This window comes from Ixodes scapularis, unplaced genomic scaffold, assembly GCF_016920785.2.
Source record: "Ixodes scapularis isolate PalLabHiFi unplaced genomic scaffold, ASM1692078v2 PGA_scaffold2__306_contigs__length_199485367, whole genome shotgun sequence".
Classification (NCBI taxonomy): domain Eukaryota; kingdom Metazoa; phylum Arthropoda; class Arachnida; order Ixodida; family Ixodidae; genus Ixodes; species Ixodes scapularis.
The window spans coordinates 188892439-188907117 of NW_024609857.1; the positions used below are offsets into that span (position 1 = coordinate 188892439).

Sequence of the window (14679 nt, forward strand, 5' to 3'; positions counted from 1 at the left end):
ACTTACTTCCCCACGAGCTCCCAAACTAAACGAAACCACATCGAAACGCGACAAGGCGGTTTTGAAACACAGCATCCCTTCAAAAACTACCAAACATTCCGTGGTAAAAATATAACGCCATTTTATTCTAGTCGACGCCGAGCGGAACAATCTGGCACCGCCCCATGCCTCACATTCCGTTCGCCCATTACATTTAATGTTTCGTCTACTCCGATAAAAAGACGGGGGCCCAACCCCGCAACAATCGTTCCAATCCGACCGTGCCATCTTCGTGCCCTCCCCCGCTCCCTATTTCAGCTCCCTACTCCAGGTATTAAACTCGTATATAAGGGCTAACGGTGAGATATAGCCGAGAGAAGGGCACGTCTTTCTGCCAGCACGCTGAAAGCAGAGCCCCCTAACGACTGTCTCAGGAGCGTCTGGCAGGGCGGCTTCCTGTTGGCTGTCCATCCTTCTTTCTTGTCCAAGGTGGCCTTCTGCGCCGCTAGCCCCGGGACCGTCTCCTGTTTTCCGTTCTGAACCGTCGCAGCCCAATCAGGGCCCCTTTCAAGAAGGGTACCGAAGAAAATCCGGAAGGTGGAGTCTCAGTTGGAGGCAGCAACCCTAAACGCTGAGCCGTATAAAGTGCGACGATAAAAAGGATTTTATTGGACTGTCTGGATCTTTTTTTTTTTTTTTTTGAAACGAGAGGTATTGCACCGGCAGTTTCGCTGCAAAGGGGGCAAGACATAGAGATTGCCCTGGCTTCACGATGTGCAATCCTTCTTTGTTGGAAGAGTCCGTTCATCTCAAATGGGGGACGGGTGTTAGTGCGGCGCCAGTCCTGTGTAATGTTCGGTTGTGGGTGAAGCTTATTTAACTGGCGCGGAGTAAGGTATTGTGCTTTTGTAAGTCCATAAGATGTTCGCTTAAGCAAGTCATTCGTAGATTTTACATCCAAAAATATATATTACACTGTTTCAGGTTCCCCAAACACGCGTAAATTAAAAAAAAAAAGATATAGGGAGCTATTTCTTCTTTGCGAAGAAAAAAATCTCGTCTATGTTTATTTCACAAGATTTATTACTCTAGCCCCGCTCTCGGTCAAGCATTGTTTTTGGAACCATCGTACATATCATCACGTGCGGACCATGACCTAAAAGTAGGCATTCCCCATTGCAGCACCTCCACTTTTAATGCCCCCTTTCTACCCCAGATCTCCATTGATTAAAATCGCCTTCCCGCACATATACTCTCAATAACTAACACTGTTGATTTTAAATGGGTACTACGACAAAATTTCGGCGCTCAATTTTTCGTTTATATGTGTTCAGAGGAGCAGTATCACATCGAACACACCAATATCTTGTTAAAAATGTCACGAAAAGGTATTTTAAAACGAATTAGACGATTCGCAAAGAGCATCTGGTGGATGTCGCTAACGCCTTGTTTGTAATGCCCGTCTAGGAACCTTGAAAGGTAGTGACGGTAACTGTCTCGCCTACGGCTACGACAAAGAAGAGGGAAAGGAGAAACTCCCGTTTTCCCGAGAATCGTGTTTGTGTGTCCCAGGAGTCACTATTGTCCCCCTGCAAGATTATGGAAGTGTCGTGTCCGCTCGTGTTTACCAGCACCAGGGACGGCACGAGAAAAACGACGACGACACGGACACGTGCAATTCCTGGGGCGGTCGGGCGCCATCCACCTCGAACGCTTTCATGTGAAGTATTTCTTGATCTAACCTATGTAAATGAGCATGTACACTCATTATTTCACCTAGTAAACAGGAAGATTAACCAGTCATTCAAAATTCGTACAAAAGCAGCCGCTTCGGTGGCTGGAACGACTTGGCCATCCTCTCGACGTCAGCCTCGTCGTAGCTTTGCTCGTCCCGAGACGAACTACGTCACGATTGCGTTGGATGTCACATGCTGTCCGGTGGCTGTTCTCCGAGCGCTTGGTAAAATGGGCCGTTTATAACGAAAAACACAGCCATCTGGTTCAAAATACAAACGTGAGATTGTCATTTACGGATATTGTGGATCATATTTAACCTATTTTGGAGCACGACGGGAATATTTCAAATTTCGTTGAAGTATCCCTTTAAAAAGGTTATTACCAACTTTTTAACAGATGTTGCGTAGCGCGTGTTTTTTTTTTGTTTTTTTTGCTTTTTTGCCTCACTTAACTATCTTACTTTTATGTGTTAACCGCCCACTCCCCTCTGTAATGGCTTCGGGCCCTCAGGAAATAATAAATAAAATGAAAAAATAAATATATTAAATTTTCGAACAAACAAAAGTAAACTTCACGAAAGAACTCGTAGGATTTACGATACGTACGTTGCAAAATATTCAACACGGGTCAAGTGAGGACGAAATTTTGAACAATATAATAATGACAACCATTTTCTAGAATTCTTTACGAACACTTTACTAGTGTTGTCAACAATTAAGGTATAACATTGGCCAGAAGACATAAACTCCAGTTTTACTCATATTTAAAAGAGCGCGCTGCTGATAATCTGATTGAACTGTTCATGTCTGTTTTTAGTTTCTTTCAGTTGGAGCAATCTCTTCACGTACCATTTATTTTTATAACAATAGTTTTTCGCAAAACAGATGCAATGTCAGTAAGACATTCAGGCATTTGTTTTGATGAATTCAATTCGCACTACATCAGTCTCTTAACATAACTAAAACATCCAATCTATTCACAACGTACACAGGTCAGACGCGGATAAATAATTATCGTAGATACATTTATGACCCTGGTGTTCCAGCGACGTTCGCATGCTGTTTGATCTGAATTATTTGTTGGAGACAGTTGGAATAAAATATATATCCATATGTCCTTGTACGTTAACATACTTCACTTCAGAACAACAATTGCGACACGTTTTATAATGTGGTCACTGAGAGCTCAAACTACGCTGGGCGGGCATATGAGGTTCCCGCATCCTTCTCCCTGATTCGATTTTTTTTTCTCATAGCCTAAGGCCGCAACCTCTTTGGCTAGAGAGTGAAAAGAAGATGTTAAGACCTCGTCACGTTCTGCGTTTTGTAAGAAGTCTAACTGCCCCAGTGGGGCCTCTAATTTTAAAAAAAAAAGAGTGTACAAATGAAAACTCATAAAAAGGCCAGCCAACAGATCCTCAGCTTTAGGACTCAAACCTAACTCATCGTGACCGCATAACTGTCGAAGATCTCGTACTATGTTGGCGCATCGTAACCCAGCTTTAATTTGAAAGTTTAAGATACTCAGGTGGGCTATATTATTCCTTTATTTTATGTTGGACGATGTACCCGTCATATTTTCAAAAGCCTGAAACTGAGAAGCTGTAGTTTCAGGTTTTTGTAATTATAATTGATCACCAATTAACTAGCCGCTTTTGTTTTTATTAACAACACTTCGTGTCTACGTTGGTCAGACATGACAACGCAGAATTATCGTTCCTCGTATTCGACACAAGCCTACACTTTCTGATTACTGTCGTTTTGTTCCTTTTCTCACAGACGGAGACAGCCCTAATGTATGACGCTGTAAAGCTATTCGCCATGGGCTTGCACCAGTTGGACTTGACCAGAGCGGTAGACTTTCCCGTGATCTCCTGCGACATGGCGGTATCATCATCGGATGGTAGTAGCCTCATCAACCTTATGAAGCCCGTAAGTAGATTGTTCAAAGACATATTTAATGTCAGCCGCATCCCACGACATTCAAGTAGAATGTTTTAACTTCTGGCACTCACCTGCGAAATTTTGTTGATTCCGTAGTTCTGCTTTAATTTTATAGACAATTAAAAGTAGAAGGCCGGTCACGAAAGTCTAATTGTGCAGTGAAATGTTGCAGCCGTGAACTGGAAGGCTCCCATTACGGCGAATCTGCGATACGTATGCCGAGCACGGTGCACACAATCTTCTTCGCTTGTCCTTATCGATCCCAACGTAACAAGGGCATTTTCAAATATAACACTGGAAAATAATCTTAGATTCGGCATGTTATATATTCTAGTAGAAGAATGATATGTATCATTCTTCTACTAGAATATATAACATGAATATATAACTAGAATATATAATATATATTTGGCGCAGTATTTACTGTACAGTAAATACTGCGCCAAATATTTTCTGGCACATAATCGTACAACTTTACAATCCTAACAATAACAGAGCTGGCGACACCAAAACTAGGTTTATATTTATTCAGGCAAACCAGAAACAATTTACGGCAGTACTTATGTTGTTCATATCTGTCAAAATCGCCAAAAGGAGATTACCTTTTTGGGTCCTTAAATCTTGATACAATAGCGTATGTACAGATCACAGCACCGCGACATCCAATCAGAAAAGGATTGCTTGTCACCACAGTCACATGATCGCTTACGCTCGCCAATGGGAGCGAGGTGCCATCCTCCACGAAGCCCTATTACGGCGATGACTGTATACATTGTCCTCTCGGTTTGTGGCGCCTTTGCATCTCGCTTTTCCGTCTTCGGTTTCACCAAGATACACCTGGCAAAAACTAAATTTGACTCGCTGTTATAGTATTTCTTAGGTGCCTCTCGTCATTAGGACTTTCATTACAACGTCTTGTGCTTAAATAAATGTCAAACGATGTGTTTTTTTTTTTGTTTTCTATTCGTTGCATATCGACGCACTTAAACATACATGTACTGCCGAACGCTGTGCGCAGGAAGCGTTAGGACCCTTCGATGCGCGTTCTAGCGAAGTGGCTTTATCTTCGCTGTCGTTTTCTGTGAAACAGAGTTTAAAGAATCGCCCATGGCGTGTTCTGAGTTTTATCAGAGCGGTTTTATAAAAACTCGTTTTGGGAAGCGCAACTACATAAAAAAAAGCATGTCGATCGGCTCTCACCCGCAACACCAATTTCGCAATCCAACGGGTTTCTCCGATAAAGCGGGCATAGATTTTTCGCAGCTTTATGATTTATAGCGTACCGCGGAGCACTGAACCTTCAAAGGAAAGTAGCTTCGATGGTAGAGGCATGATGCGAAAGTTTCAGTCAGGTTATAAAATAAAAAAGAACCCCTTCTTGATAATAGCCTGGCAATATTTAAAATACACTCTTTTAAATATAAATACGAGAAAGGTATAGGGAACTTTTAACTTTGTAGAGTCCCAGGACCGAGGTATTGTTACTGAGTCTCGGCTTCGACGATATTGACCAATCAGAGTACTTCAAACTTTTTCTCTATACTTTTTACTGGTTATTGTAAGCGTCCGTGTTTATACCTGGACTTCACTCCTTACGTGACGCGTTAAAGCTTCTTATGTTTTGTTTTTTTATTCTTTGTGTTTTACGCTGGGTAGAGATTCGTGAGAATGAGCTTTTCTTTGCTTAATTTTGGCAATTAGACCTACCAGAAATTGTATATCTGAAGGGCATTCTGCAGGCTTATTCACACTTTAAAAACCCGTACTTCTACATTTTCGTGGACGACAAAAATATTCAGTGTCTGCTATCAACAGAGGAAGCTTGACGTATGAGAAGGCGGAACGTATGTTGGGACCTAACATATTTCGGCCTTGTCACTGAGCAAGACATTTCGCAAACTCACGTCACATTGAGAATTTCCTCAGCTTATGGTTTCATTTCTAAGTCATATATTTTCAGGCTCGTAATACTCCCAGACCTCTGCATATATTGCAATCATTCACTCCTCATTTCCTCAAAGATGAAGTAGATACTGGAACATTTGTAATCTTAAAAGTGAGCCTAGAGGTAAACCACTCTACGCAATAAAGAATAAAGTGCAGCTAAACTCTCTTCAGTGTTTGAGCTGTTCGTTGGCGCCGCTTCATACACCTTCTAACAACTCACCCTTTTAGCTGCACCCATCTCCTGCACAGCAGTAAACTACGTCTAGTAGTCGCGATTGATTGTCGATGTTTATTAGTGTCGATTCAAAATTTTAACCAGACTACTCTCGTTCCTTTTATTGAATAATGAATTGATTAATTTGTTCTGTTCTGACTTAAAATCTAAAAATGAACAAAACTACCCATTTTTCTATTGACCATTTTGTATTACCACCCAAGGCGCACTGCATAGTTTCTGTTAAAACTTGACGCTTATCATCCACAAAAACAAACCACGGGCGCACATTTTTAAAAAATAAATATTTTAAAAGCTTGATGACTGCCATACAAAATGGTAAAGTGCTTTAATGTGAAAGTCTACAATGCTGCCTTCTAAATTGAACATGTCAGTGCTAACTAATAAAGAAAACCGTTTTCTTTTCTATATTTTTTTCAACTTCCCTCTGAACCGAGCTGATGAGCGAGTTGAAAAGCATAATCGCGATTAAAACGTTAATCAATCAATCGCAAAGTTTATCAATCAATTTCCCAGCCCTATTATTTAGTACCTGCCTTCTTGCCATAACCATTTTGTTCTGAAGATATGTCCGCAGTGAAGTTCAGATTATATAGACCGCGTCTTAGAAAGAACAGAACGAGTAGGATTATTGGCATGATTTAAAGTTTCTTTATTTCATTTTGCCACACAACAGATCACTTTGCAAGGCCTGACAGGCGAGGTGAGCTTCGACCCTCAAGGTTTTCGATCTACCTTTAATCTGGACATCATGGCCCTAAAGAGTGAAGGGCTACAGAAGGTAAGTTGTGCACTTTGCCATGACAGCTCCCTCCCCCCCCCCCCCCCTCCCTTTTTCTTTAAACACCTCGGTAAGGAATAAAAAGGAAGGGGGTTAGGTTAATCCCGTCTGAAAAGCCCTGCCCTCTGCAAAAACGCGAGACAGATGGGATTTACCTTTCGATTGGGCTTGGGCTACTTGCAGCCGAACCGTTTATGACAGCAAAAAGAGCGTAGGAATAACTGACCTAAAGCATGGCGCATGTTCTCGCATTATGCGAAGAGCAAGTCATCTGCTTCTTGGTCAGGAGTTGCGGTGACGTCAGAACGGTGCCGAGCTCTTATTGGCTGATTTAAAATAGTGGGTAAACCTCAAAGCACGTAGCACTCAGGTCTACCCAGCATCCTTCCAATCAAAGCCAGTCGGAGCTCGGCGTCATTTTGACGTCACCCTGACTTCTGCGCAAGGAGCAGACGACTTGCTGCCCGCATAATGATTAACACAAACAAGAAGAGCGCAGCGCGTCTTTCTCGGAAGCCCAGCCTCCAGCATGCGCGTCTTGCCTTCCGTCGTACTTTGGCTTCACGTGCACGTCCGAAGCTTGCGAAACGCCCAAGTGCTGTCAGATTGTTCTGCAAGTGGTACAGCCTAAGCACCTTTCTGCTGTACTTATCTTGTCATTGACTGGTGGCCTTCGTTCTGTCTGTCTTGAAATTTGTTATAGCGAAGACACCCTCTCTATGGCCGAATGCATCAATCTGAGACTTGCCCGCGTGGTTAGTATTTTGTTGTGACCCATTCATGGCGTCAATTCAAAGCATATTTTGAAATGACTACCGATTACGTAATAAACTTTTGCCGCATAACGCCGTTATTGTTCCTCACATGTGCGGGAGCAGTGAAGTCATGGGACGTTACGTCGCTACTATATATAGTTAGCGCACATGCACGTATTTCAAACTGACGTCACGTTGTCTTATATTATTACGTCTATTTCCTTAGCTCCGTGCTTAATATTGTCCCTACCACGGAAGTTTCTTAAAATACAGTGGAATCTCGTTAATTCGTACTCGAGGGGGACCGAAAATGTGTTTAAATAAAGCAATGTTTGAATTACCGGGACTTTTCTCCCATAGAGACACATAAAATGAGACCTGCATGTTAGTTTGAATTATCCGCAAGTTTGAATCAAAGAGATTCGACTGTATGTTCAAATAGGTAACTCCAGAACTATTATGTTTGTTCCCTCATCCGAAATCCTTGTAAACATACCTAAAAATTATACGTTGCAAAAGAAGACGACTGAACGTAATAAAAAAATGAGTTGCTTCTTGATGCCATCAAAAATGTTAAATAAGACATGCTGTGTACGCTAAAACCGTAAAAGGTAAATGCTTTATTACCCTTCCGCAGTCTTTTCTTTTTTCTTGATTAATTTTCTTGACCCACGACATAAAAGTCACATGAAGGAATGTTATTTCAAGCAAATATCGTGTCTATTCATTCTATCCGGCCAAAAAGCTTACAGAGGCCGATAGAATAGTCCTGTCGAAATGCCGCTCCCGTCATAAAAGCCGGTTTGCACATTTATAAATGTCTGTAGGTATGGAAACCATTAGTTCTTTGTGCATTTGTTAGCGAAAGGCTCGGACTGAATCCTGAACAAGTTTTTATGAACGCGTCGTCTTCACGAAGTTTGGGGAGATGGTTCTTTTTGTTTCTGTATTTGTTTTCGGTTTTTTTCTTTTTTTTTTACAACAGCACAAAAGGCCGTGTATTCAATGCGCCTGCTCCCGCTTTCTAAGAAGCGTCATTTGGTAATGACGCGACCCCTTGTGAACTTCAAAGTTCCGGTTCTTTCAAGAGGTAAAGAAACGTCCATTCAAAGCGGAAAGCGTTTGAAACTCTTTTCAATGGTGTGAAAAAATTTGGGCGATAGTTGCCCTGGTCACTCTTTTCAATTCGTATAAACGTTTTACATTAAGAAAGCAGTAATGTTAGAGAGAAATTATAATGCGTCTTTTGGAAAAGCTTCGTTTTTTAAATTATGAAAATATGCAATGTGATTTTTTATCTCAAATTAAAAACGATAATTAAACTAGTTAAAGAAAAGAAAAAAAGTAATGCTGAAAAGAAATAACAAAGTTCTCAAATGTTTCTCTCCCTTCTGCGTTTAAGTTTCCATTTCACACCCCAGCCTCGGTTAAGTTACACCATGGTAAACGGAATACATTACTCGTTACTAGCAAATAAAAAGAACGCGTTAGTGACCTACGTTGTCTAAAAAAGGAAACATATTACGATTACCGTTACCGACAAATTGTAACAGAAGTAACTTTTGCGTTACTTCATTTTATGAATTATCAGGGTTTACTCTTTTTGAAGTTAGATGTATGCATAAACTCCATATTAAACAAACAAAAAAAAAACATTTTGTTCATATTGAAACTGAACATAATTACCTTTTCTTTTTTACGCTTTCACCTAAATACTCACAAGCAAAACGCATAGAAAAACGCCAAGAACTAAAAAATTCACATAGCTGCATGCCTCCAAACACCGAAAAAGTGTAATTTATTTTAAGTCTTGGAAATAATATAACGAGCAACGTAACAACGTTACCAGTTACTGTTTTGAAAAATGGAACGTGTACGTTACGCGTCACTGCAAAAAAAAAGTAATACGTTAACGGTAACGCCGTTACGCGTTACCGCCAACTCTGCATAGGACTTAACACATATTAGGGTGATTCCACTCTTTCGTCTTGAAAAATTGCGCTGAAGAATATCCTGTCACCGAAACCGTTTAAGACTTCAGAAAAAAAAAATATCATCAAAGTATATCGAAGTAGAGTACGCACGTGTCTCCTTAAAGTATAGACACGACATGCGGCTCATTCATCGACTACTGCTAAGCTTCTTCAGTGTGAAAAATGTACAAAGTGAAAACTGGAGAAAAACAAAAACAAATATATTGTAAGCGATTCAGGGCGACCAGTACTTTTTGCTGTTGTTTTCACGCGGTCGCGGGTTTTCACGAGAGTCATTGTTCGCATGCCCTTTTTCATCTCCGGAGGCATTTTCGCATCATTCTGGTTGCCCCATCGCGTGCACTATGGACGTACAACCTTCCAGAAACTCCAGCATCCAGACCCCCGAAGCGGTTGATTCATATAAAGATAACATATACGACGTTCGCAAGGTCAAATTGACCGACGTAACAAAAAATCTCGACATGTTCATGATGTCGTCCCATAATAATGCTAATAAAATCGAATATGTGTTTTTGCGTGCTTCGATATTTCCGAGGCACACTAAAGTAGATTGCGGTATAAAAAAAAATCTAATTTGTAATTCCGTTGGAGGGGTTAAAAAAAAGAAACGCCCCAGGTCTGCACTTTAGCGGCGTTAATTAAGGTAGTCGTGAAGGTGAGAGAGACCGAGTACTTCGAAGAGTGCCTAGACTTGCGAGAGGTAGCAACTGAAATCACACAGATTATTAGTCGTTTAATGTCGGAGGCTTCCTGTGCAGACTAGGTGACTGTACGCACGCGTGGCGTTGTCTCGTGGCGAGGATGAAAACAAATTAAGACAAGCGAGGACGCTTGCGAACGATCAACGCTTTCATTCCCTCCTTTCATCCCGCATTGCAAACGCGTCCGATAAACCACGTGACCTTCACAGGGCAGTTGGAAGAACTCTACAATCCAGGCACCCTAACACTTTGGAGTGGTGGCAGCGCGGCGCGCGGGAAAGCATATCGAACGCGAGGTTAATCTTCATTTAGCTGGAACGGGCTCCAACGGAGCCGCCCTCATATGCTCCCCGCTGCAATGGGGCCATGGAGAATTATAATTTTACTCAAGTGCTGCCGGGCGTCGTACACGCAATTAAAGTTGTACAACTGCAACCTCCTCGTCTTTCACAGAAGGAAGGCGTGCAAGAGCTGCCACTCTCTATTCGAAAGCGACACGTGAATTGGACAAAGTCGGAAGAAGTGACCTTCTAAATCGGTCGCGGCGAATCACTTCGATAATTCGCAAACGCCTCGCCTCACACGTTTGGAGGGAGTCGTCGCGGTGTTAGGAGTTGCATCGGATTGCAGATGTCGGGGAACAAAATATTGGAGGCTCCTGAGAGAAACAGTTTCCTAATTAGGTTACGTCAAGTGTTAGAGAGTTTAGAGTTTGAGGATACATTTATTTTGTATATTTCTGCAATGTAATCGGGCGACAAAGGCGCGTTTAAAACACGCCTTTGTCGCCCGACGCTTGTTTGTAACACTGATGTACGTGAGAATAGAAAAATATGTACCAACTAAAGCACTTTGAAAGTACGATGTGTGACATATATCTATGGTAATTCAGGGGCTTTGGAACATTTATTTCTGATCAATTAGGCTTCCTGTGAAGCTAGCTCAAGTATCAGAACATCATAAAAGCCGAAATGTGTTTCTTGCCTCATTTTATTACGGCTTCAGGATCGTTGGCAATACATTTTTAAAAATATCATCTATTATATAAATAAGTGATATAATGACCACTTTGTTTTAACGTTCTGTTTTTTACACTAGGTAAGTAAATATCACTAATTTTATTTGCAGCACAATGTGGAGAAATTGATTAAAACTGTTTCTCGTCATCTTTCTTGTTTACAATATTGTGTTTTATATTTCAATATTACATTTCTGAAAACACCGAAAGTGTTTTGTACATTTAAAGTGAGGATTCGCCTGATTACCTATGTTTGCAAGCTTTAATTCTCACGCGTGATGTTTTCGAGTTAGGGTCTCGCTGTACGCAAATGCGCTGCTTCAAGTATTCTGCACCCAAAGGTTATCCTCTGGTTTCCCCAGAACACTGAAGTTTGGAAGGCGTCTTCAAACCTCAAGGCAGTTTCTGTAATGTCCAAGCTATTTATGCGACGCCACTCTCAGGAAATTGCCCCTTTACGCCCAAGTTAGAGGTCGCGGAACAAACTTTCTGGCTGGATGGAATTCCACTTAGAACAAATGGAGGGTAATTGCGCCACGTTTAACCATGCCATTTTTAAACATGCCATGTTTAAACTCATTTAAGTATAAGTTGTCCCTGTTGTTAGGGGGGATCGGTGGCCAAGTGGGCTAGCGCACACAAGGCCGGAGCACGTGGACCGAAAGCTCGCTCTGCAGAACCCAGGGATCATGGGTACAATCCCCACTCCTGCCCGTTTCGATCTGGATGAGCATCCTACCGGCGAGCGCTCGTGTATCACTACGGCGTGATGCACGTTAAAGACCCCAGGTTAGCGGTTGTACTGCACTGGCTAAATTGCTCATCTAAAGCGAGTGAGTCGTCGCGACTTTGAAATGGCTGACCAACTACACGCTGTATAAATATCCACACAACCCCGATTATTTTCCCTGCTGTTTCTTAAACATTTCATCTAAACTTCGAAAATAAAAATATCGCGGCGTGCAGTATAAAGCACCGATCTGAATTTCAAAATGTACTACAACGCCTCATTTAGGGCTATAAGTTCAATCTTCATTAGTATTCAACGAATTCAAAAAGTTAGGGTCTAAGTGATTGCCCAGTAAACGTTTATAGACATTGAACAATATTTATTCACTTTCTACAAAATGTTTATAGAAACTAGTGTATAGAACTTCGACAGATATTGTATAGACATTCTATAGAAGAAAGACAGAGATTTTAACAGCGTTTGTAGCTCTTTCAAACGACAGTGGGTCAGGTTTTCGAGAAAAAATAATTCCGAATAAATATTTTAGGTTTGTCACGATACATCCATAGAAACATGCACTCACCACTTGCCGTGTGCATATACGCAGAGATCGCAAATACAAACGCCACGGAGCACTCGTAACACTTGTAATTCTGTAGTGTTGATTACAATTCAGTAGTTGGATTGCAAGTATGTTGCTTTTTTCGCGCCAAATTTATACGAAATATGGTTTACTGGGGTTGGTGAAATTCATCTTAAAATATACAGCATTCCAAAAGGTGATAATTATTTGACAGATTAAAAAAGCAGCATACGCAAGGAGGTTGGAACTGGGTATGATGTCGTTTCTCCGTGCTACATCTTACACATTTTTGACAAAAGTAGTGACGTCGGACGAAGGGGACAAACAGGAAACGTCTGAAACGCAGTTACTACACTTTATGGATACTACCGTTTATATATATATAATTCGAATACACATTATTACGCGCATATTATTATTTTATCCAATCTAGTTTATATAAATTTCATAAAATTATGGTGGCAACATGGTAATAGAAATTCTATAGCATTTCTACCGTCTGCATTTTTAGGCTTTGGCTGAAATAACGCTTATAGGAAGTATATTAAAAATTGTGGGTACGACATGACTGGATAGCAAGTTGAAAGATTCGTTAAGATGTAGATAGTAGTTTTGTAGACTGCCTGAGATACCTTTTGTAAGGATAAATCCAACAGTTTAGTCAAGTCGGATTATAAAATCTTAGATTATTGACCGTGCTTCGAATTTCTCTGTTCGATTGTATGATGGTGTCCGTAAGCCATCTCTACTTGAAGCAGCAGTCATGGAGCTACTCGTTCACTTGAAGTTGAGAAATTAATATTAGAAGTGACCTAGGTTGTTGCTGGACTGTGTTGTTTCTTTGTTAGCCTAGCTTTAACCGTTCGTTATGTTTTTTTTTTTCAATAGAGTGCGTACTTTATACATCTTTGTGTTGCATTGACATGCAGTGTATGTGTTCCTTTCCACTCCTGCAATTACCGTATAAAATATATCAATTTATTAAAAAATTAGAGACCACGCTAATCGCAAAAATTGCCAACAAACGAAAGCCTCAAAATTAAACATTTGTATCTAGACACCCGAGAGAAGCGCTATAACCACTTCGGCGAGGACATTTTCTAATTTACACCAACAAATATATTGTACATTACAAACCCTCCAGTCAACATCAATATTATTTATCAACGTTAGTTAAATTACAGTCACTAGTGTAATTTCCCCGTATTTCACGACGGACACTTACTTGCCTTGTTTAGTAGGGTAAATATGAATCAAATTACCGAGATTGAACTCTTTGGGTGTGTAGGGCGGTCTATATATATAATTGTTTAAAAGGGCAGGTACAGTAATCCTCTGAATGTCTGAGCGAATTTTAAGAAAAATAAAAAGCCCATTGCACGCTGTTCCGACTGACAAGTATATCAATGTGCAATGATTTTAAACGTTCATGCGCAATCATGACATGAGAATGCCTGATTAGTAGGGGGAGGGGGGGGGGGGGGGAGAGGAGTGCAGTGGGAATGCCCATGGTGGCGGTGTCTGCTGGAGAATGTTTGTCCTAGCTTTTGGTCATCATCTTCATCATCGCTGGTAGGTTGTCATTTCGAGCTGTTCATGAAGGGGAATATCCCAGCTTGTCAAAATTTTTTGGTACTTCCACATATGTTAAAATATCTCCATCAATTAAATTAGGTGCCTTCAGGAACGCACTTACGTTTTATTTTTTTTTAGTTTACTCAGAAATTCTCTGCATGACTTGACGGATAAAGAAACAATGGACGGGGCAGAAGTTTCCTTTTGGTACTAATCCTCCCCGTCTGCGCATGCCGCGAACACCATTTTCTGGCGTCCCTAACCAACTTTTTAGAGTACAGTATGACCCGCTTTCTCCTTCATAGTAGCCGACTATTTAGATCTTTCTTTTTCTATACTGCATGTGACAGTTACAAGTCGACTTCGATGCTTTCTTTGGGATTTTCTGAGACACGTTAGCAACAAATACCACGGCTTACTACCCAAGTTAATGCTGAACATTAACATTTCTAGTCGTGGCGCTCATTTAGTCACTTTAATCGTCATGCTAAAATTCGAAGCGCCACCTGAAAGGTGATGGTGATTCGAAAATTAATCGACCATCGCCTTTGGGAATGAGTGGTTTTGCGTTTTGATTAGTTCCTACGGCTGGACTCTTGGTGCTTGAATTTTAACGGATACATTTGTTTATTTGGTGGGGAAGAGATCATAAATTATTATTCAGCAACCTAGTTAGTTTACCTACCAGTGGCTGATGG

General features: G+C 41.0%; 1 protein-coding gene across 1 annotated transcript in view; it reads left to right on the forward strand.

Moving 5' to 3' along the window:
* LOC8042343 (glutamate receptor ionotropic, kainate 2) overlaps nt 1–14679 on the forward strand; it is a 422879-nt gene that overhangs the window by 368439 nt on the left and 39761 nt on the right. Inside the window, exons 7-8 of the mRNA XM_029986050.4 lie at nt 3495–3647; nt 6518–6622. Of these exons, the coding sequence (XP_029841910.2) occupies nt 3495–3647; nt 6518–6622 (258 nt within the window). The remainder of the gene's footprint in view (nt 1–3494; nt 3648–6517; nt 6623–14679) is intronic.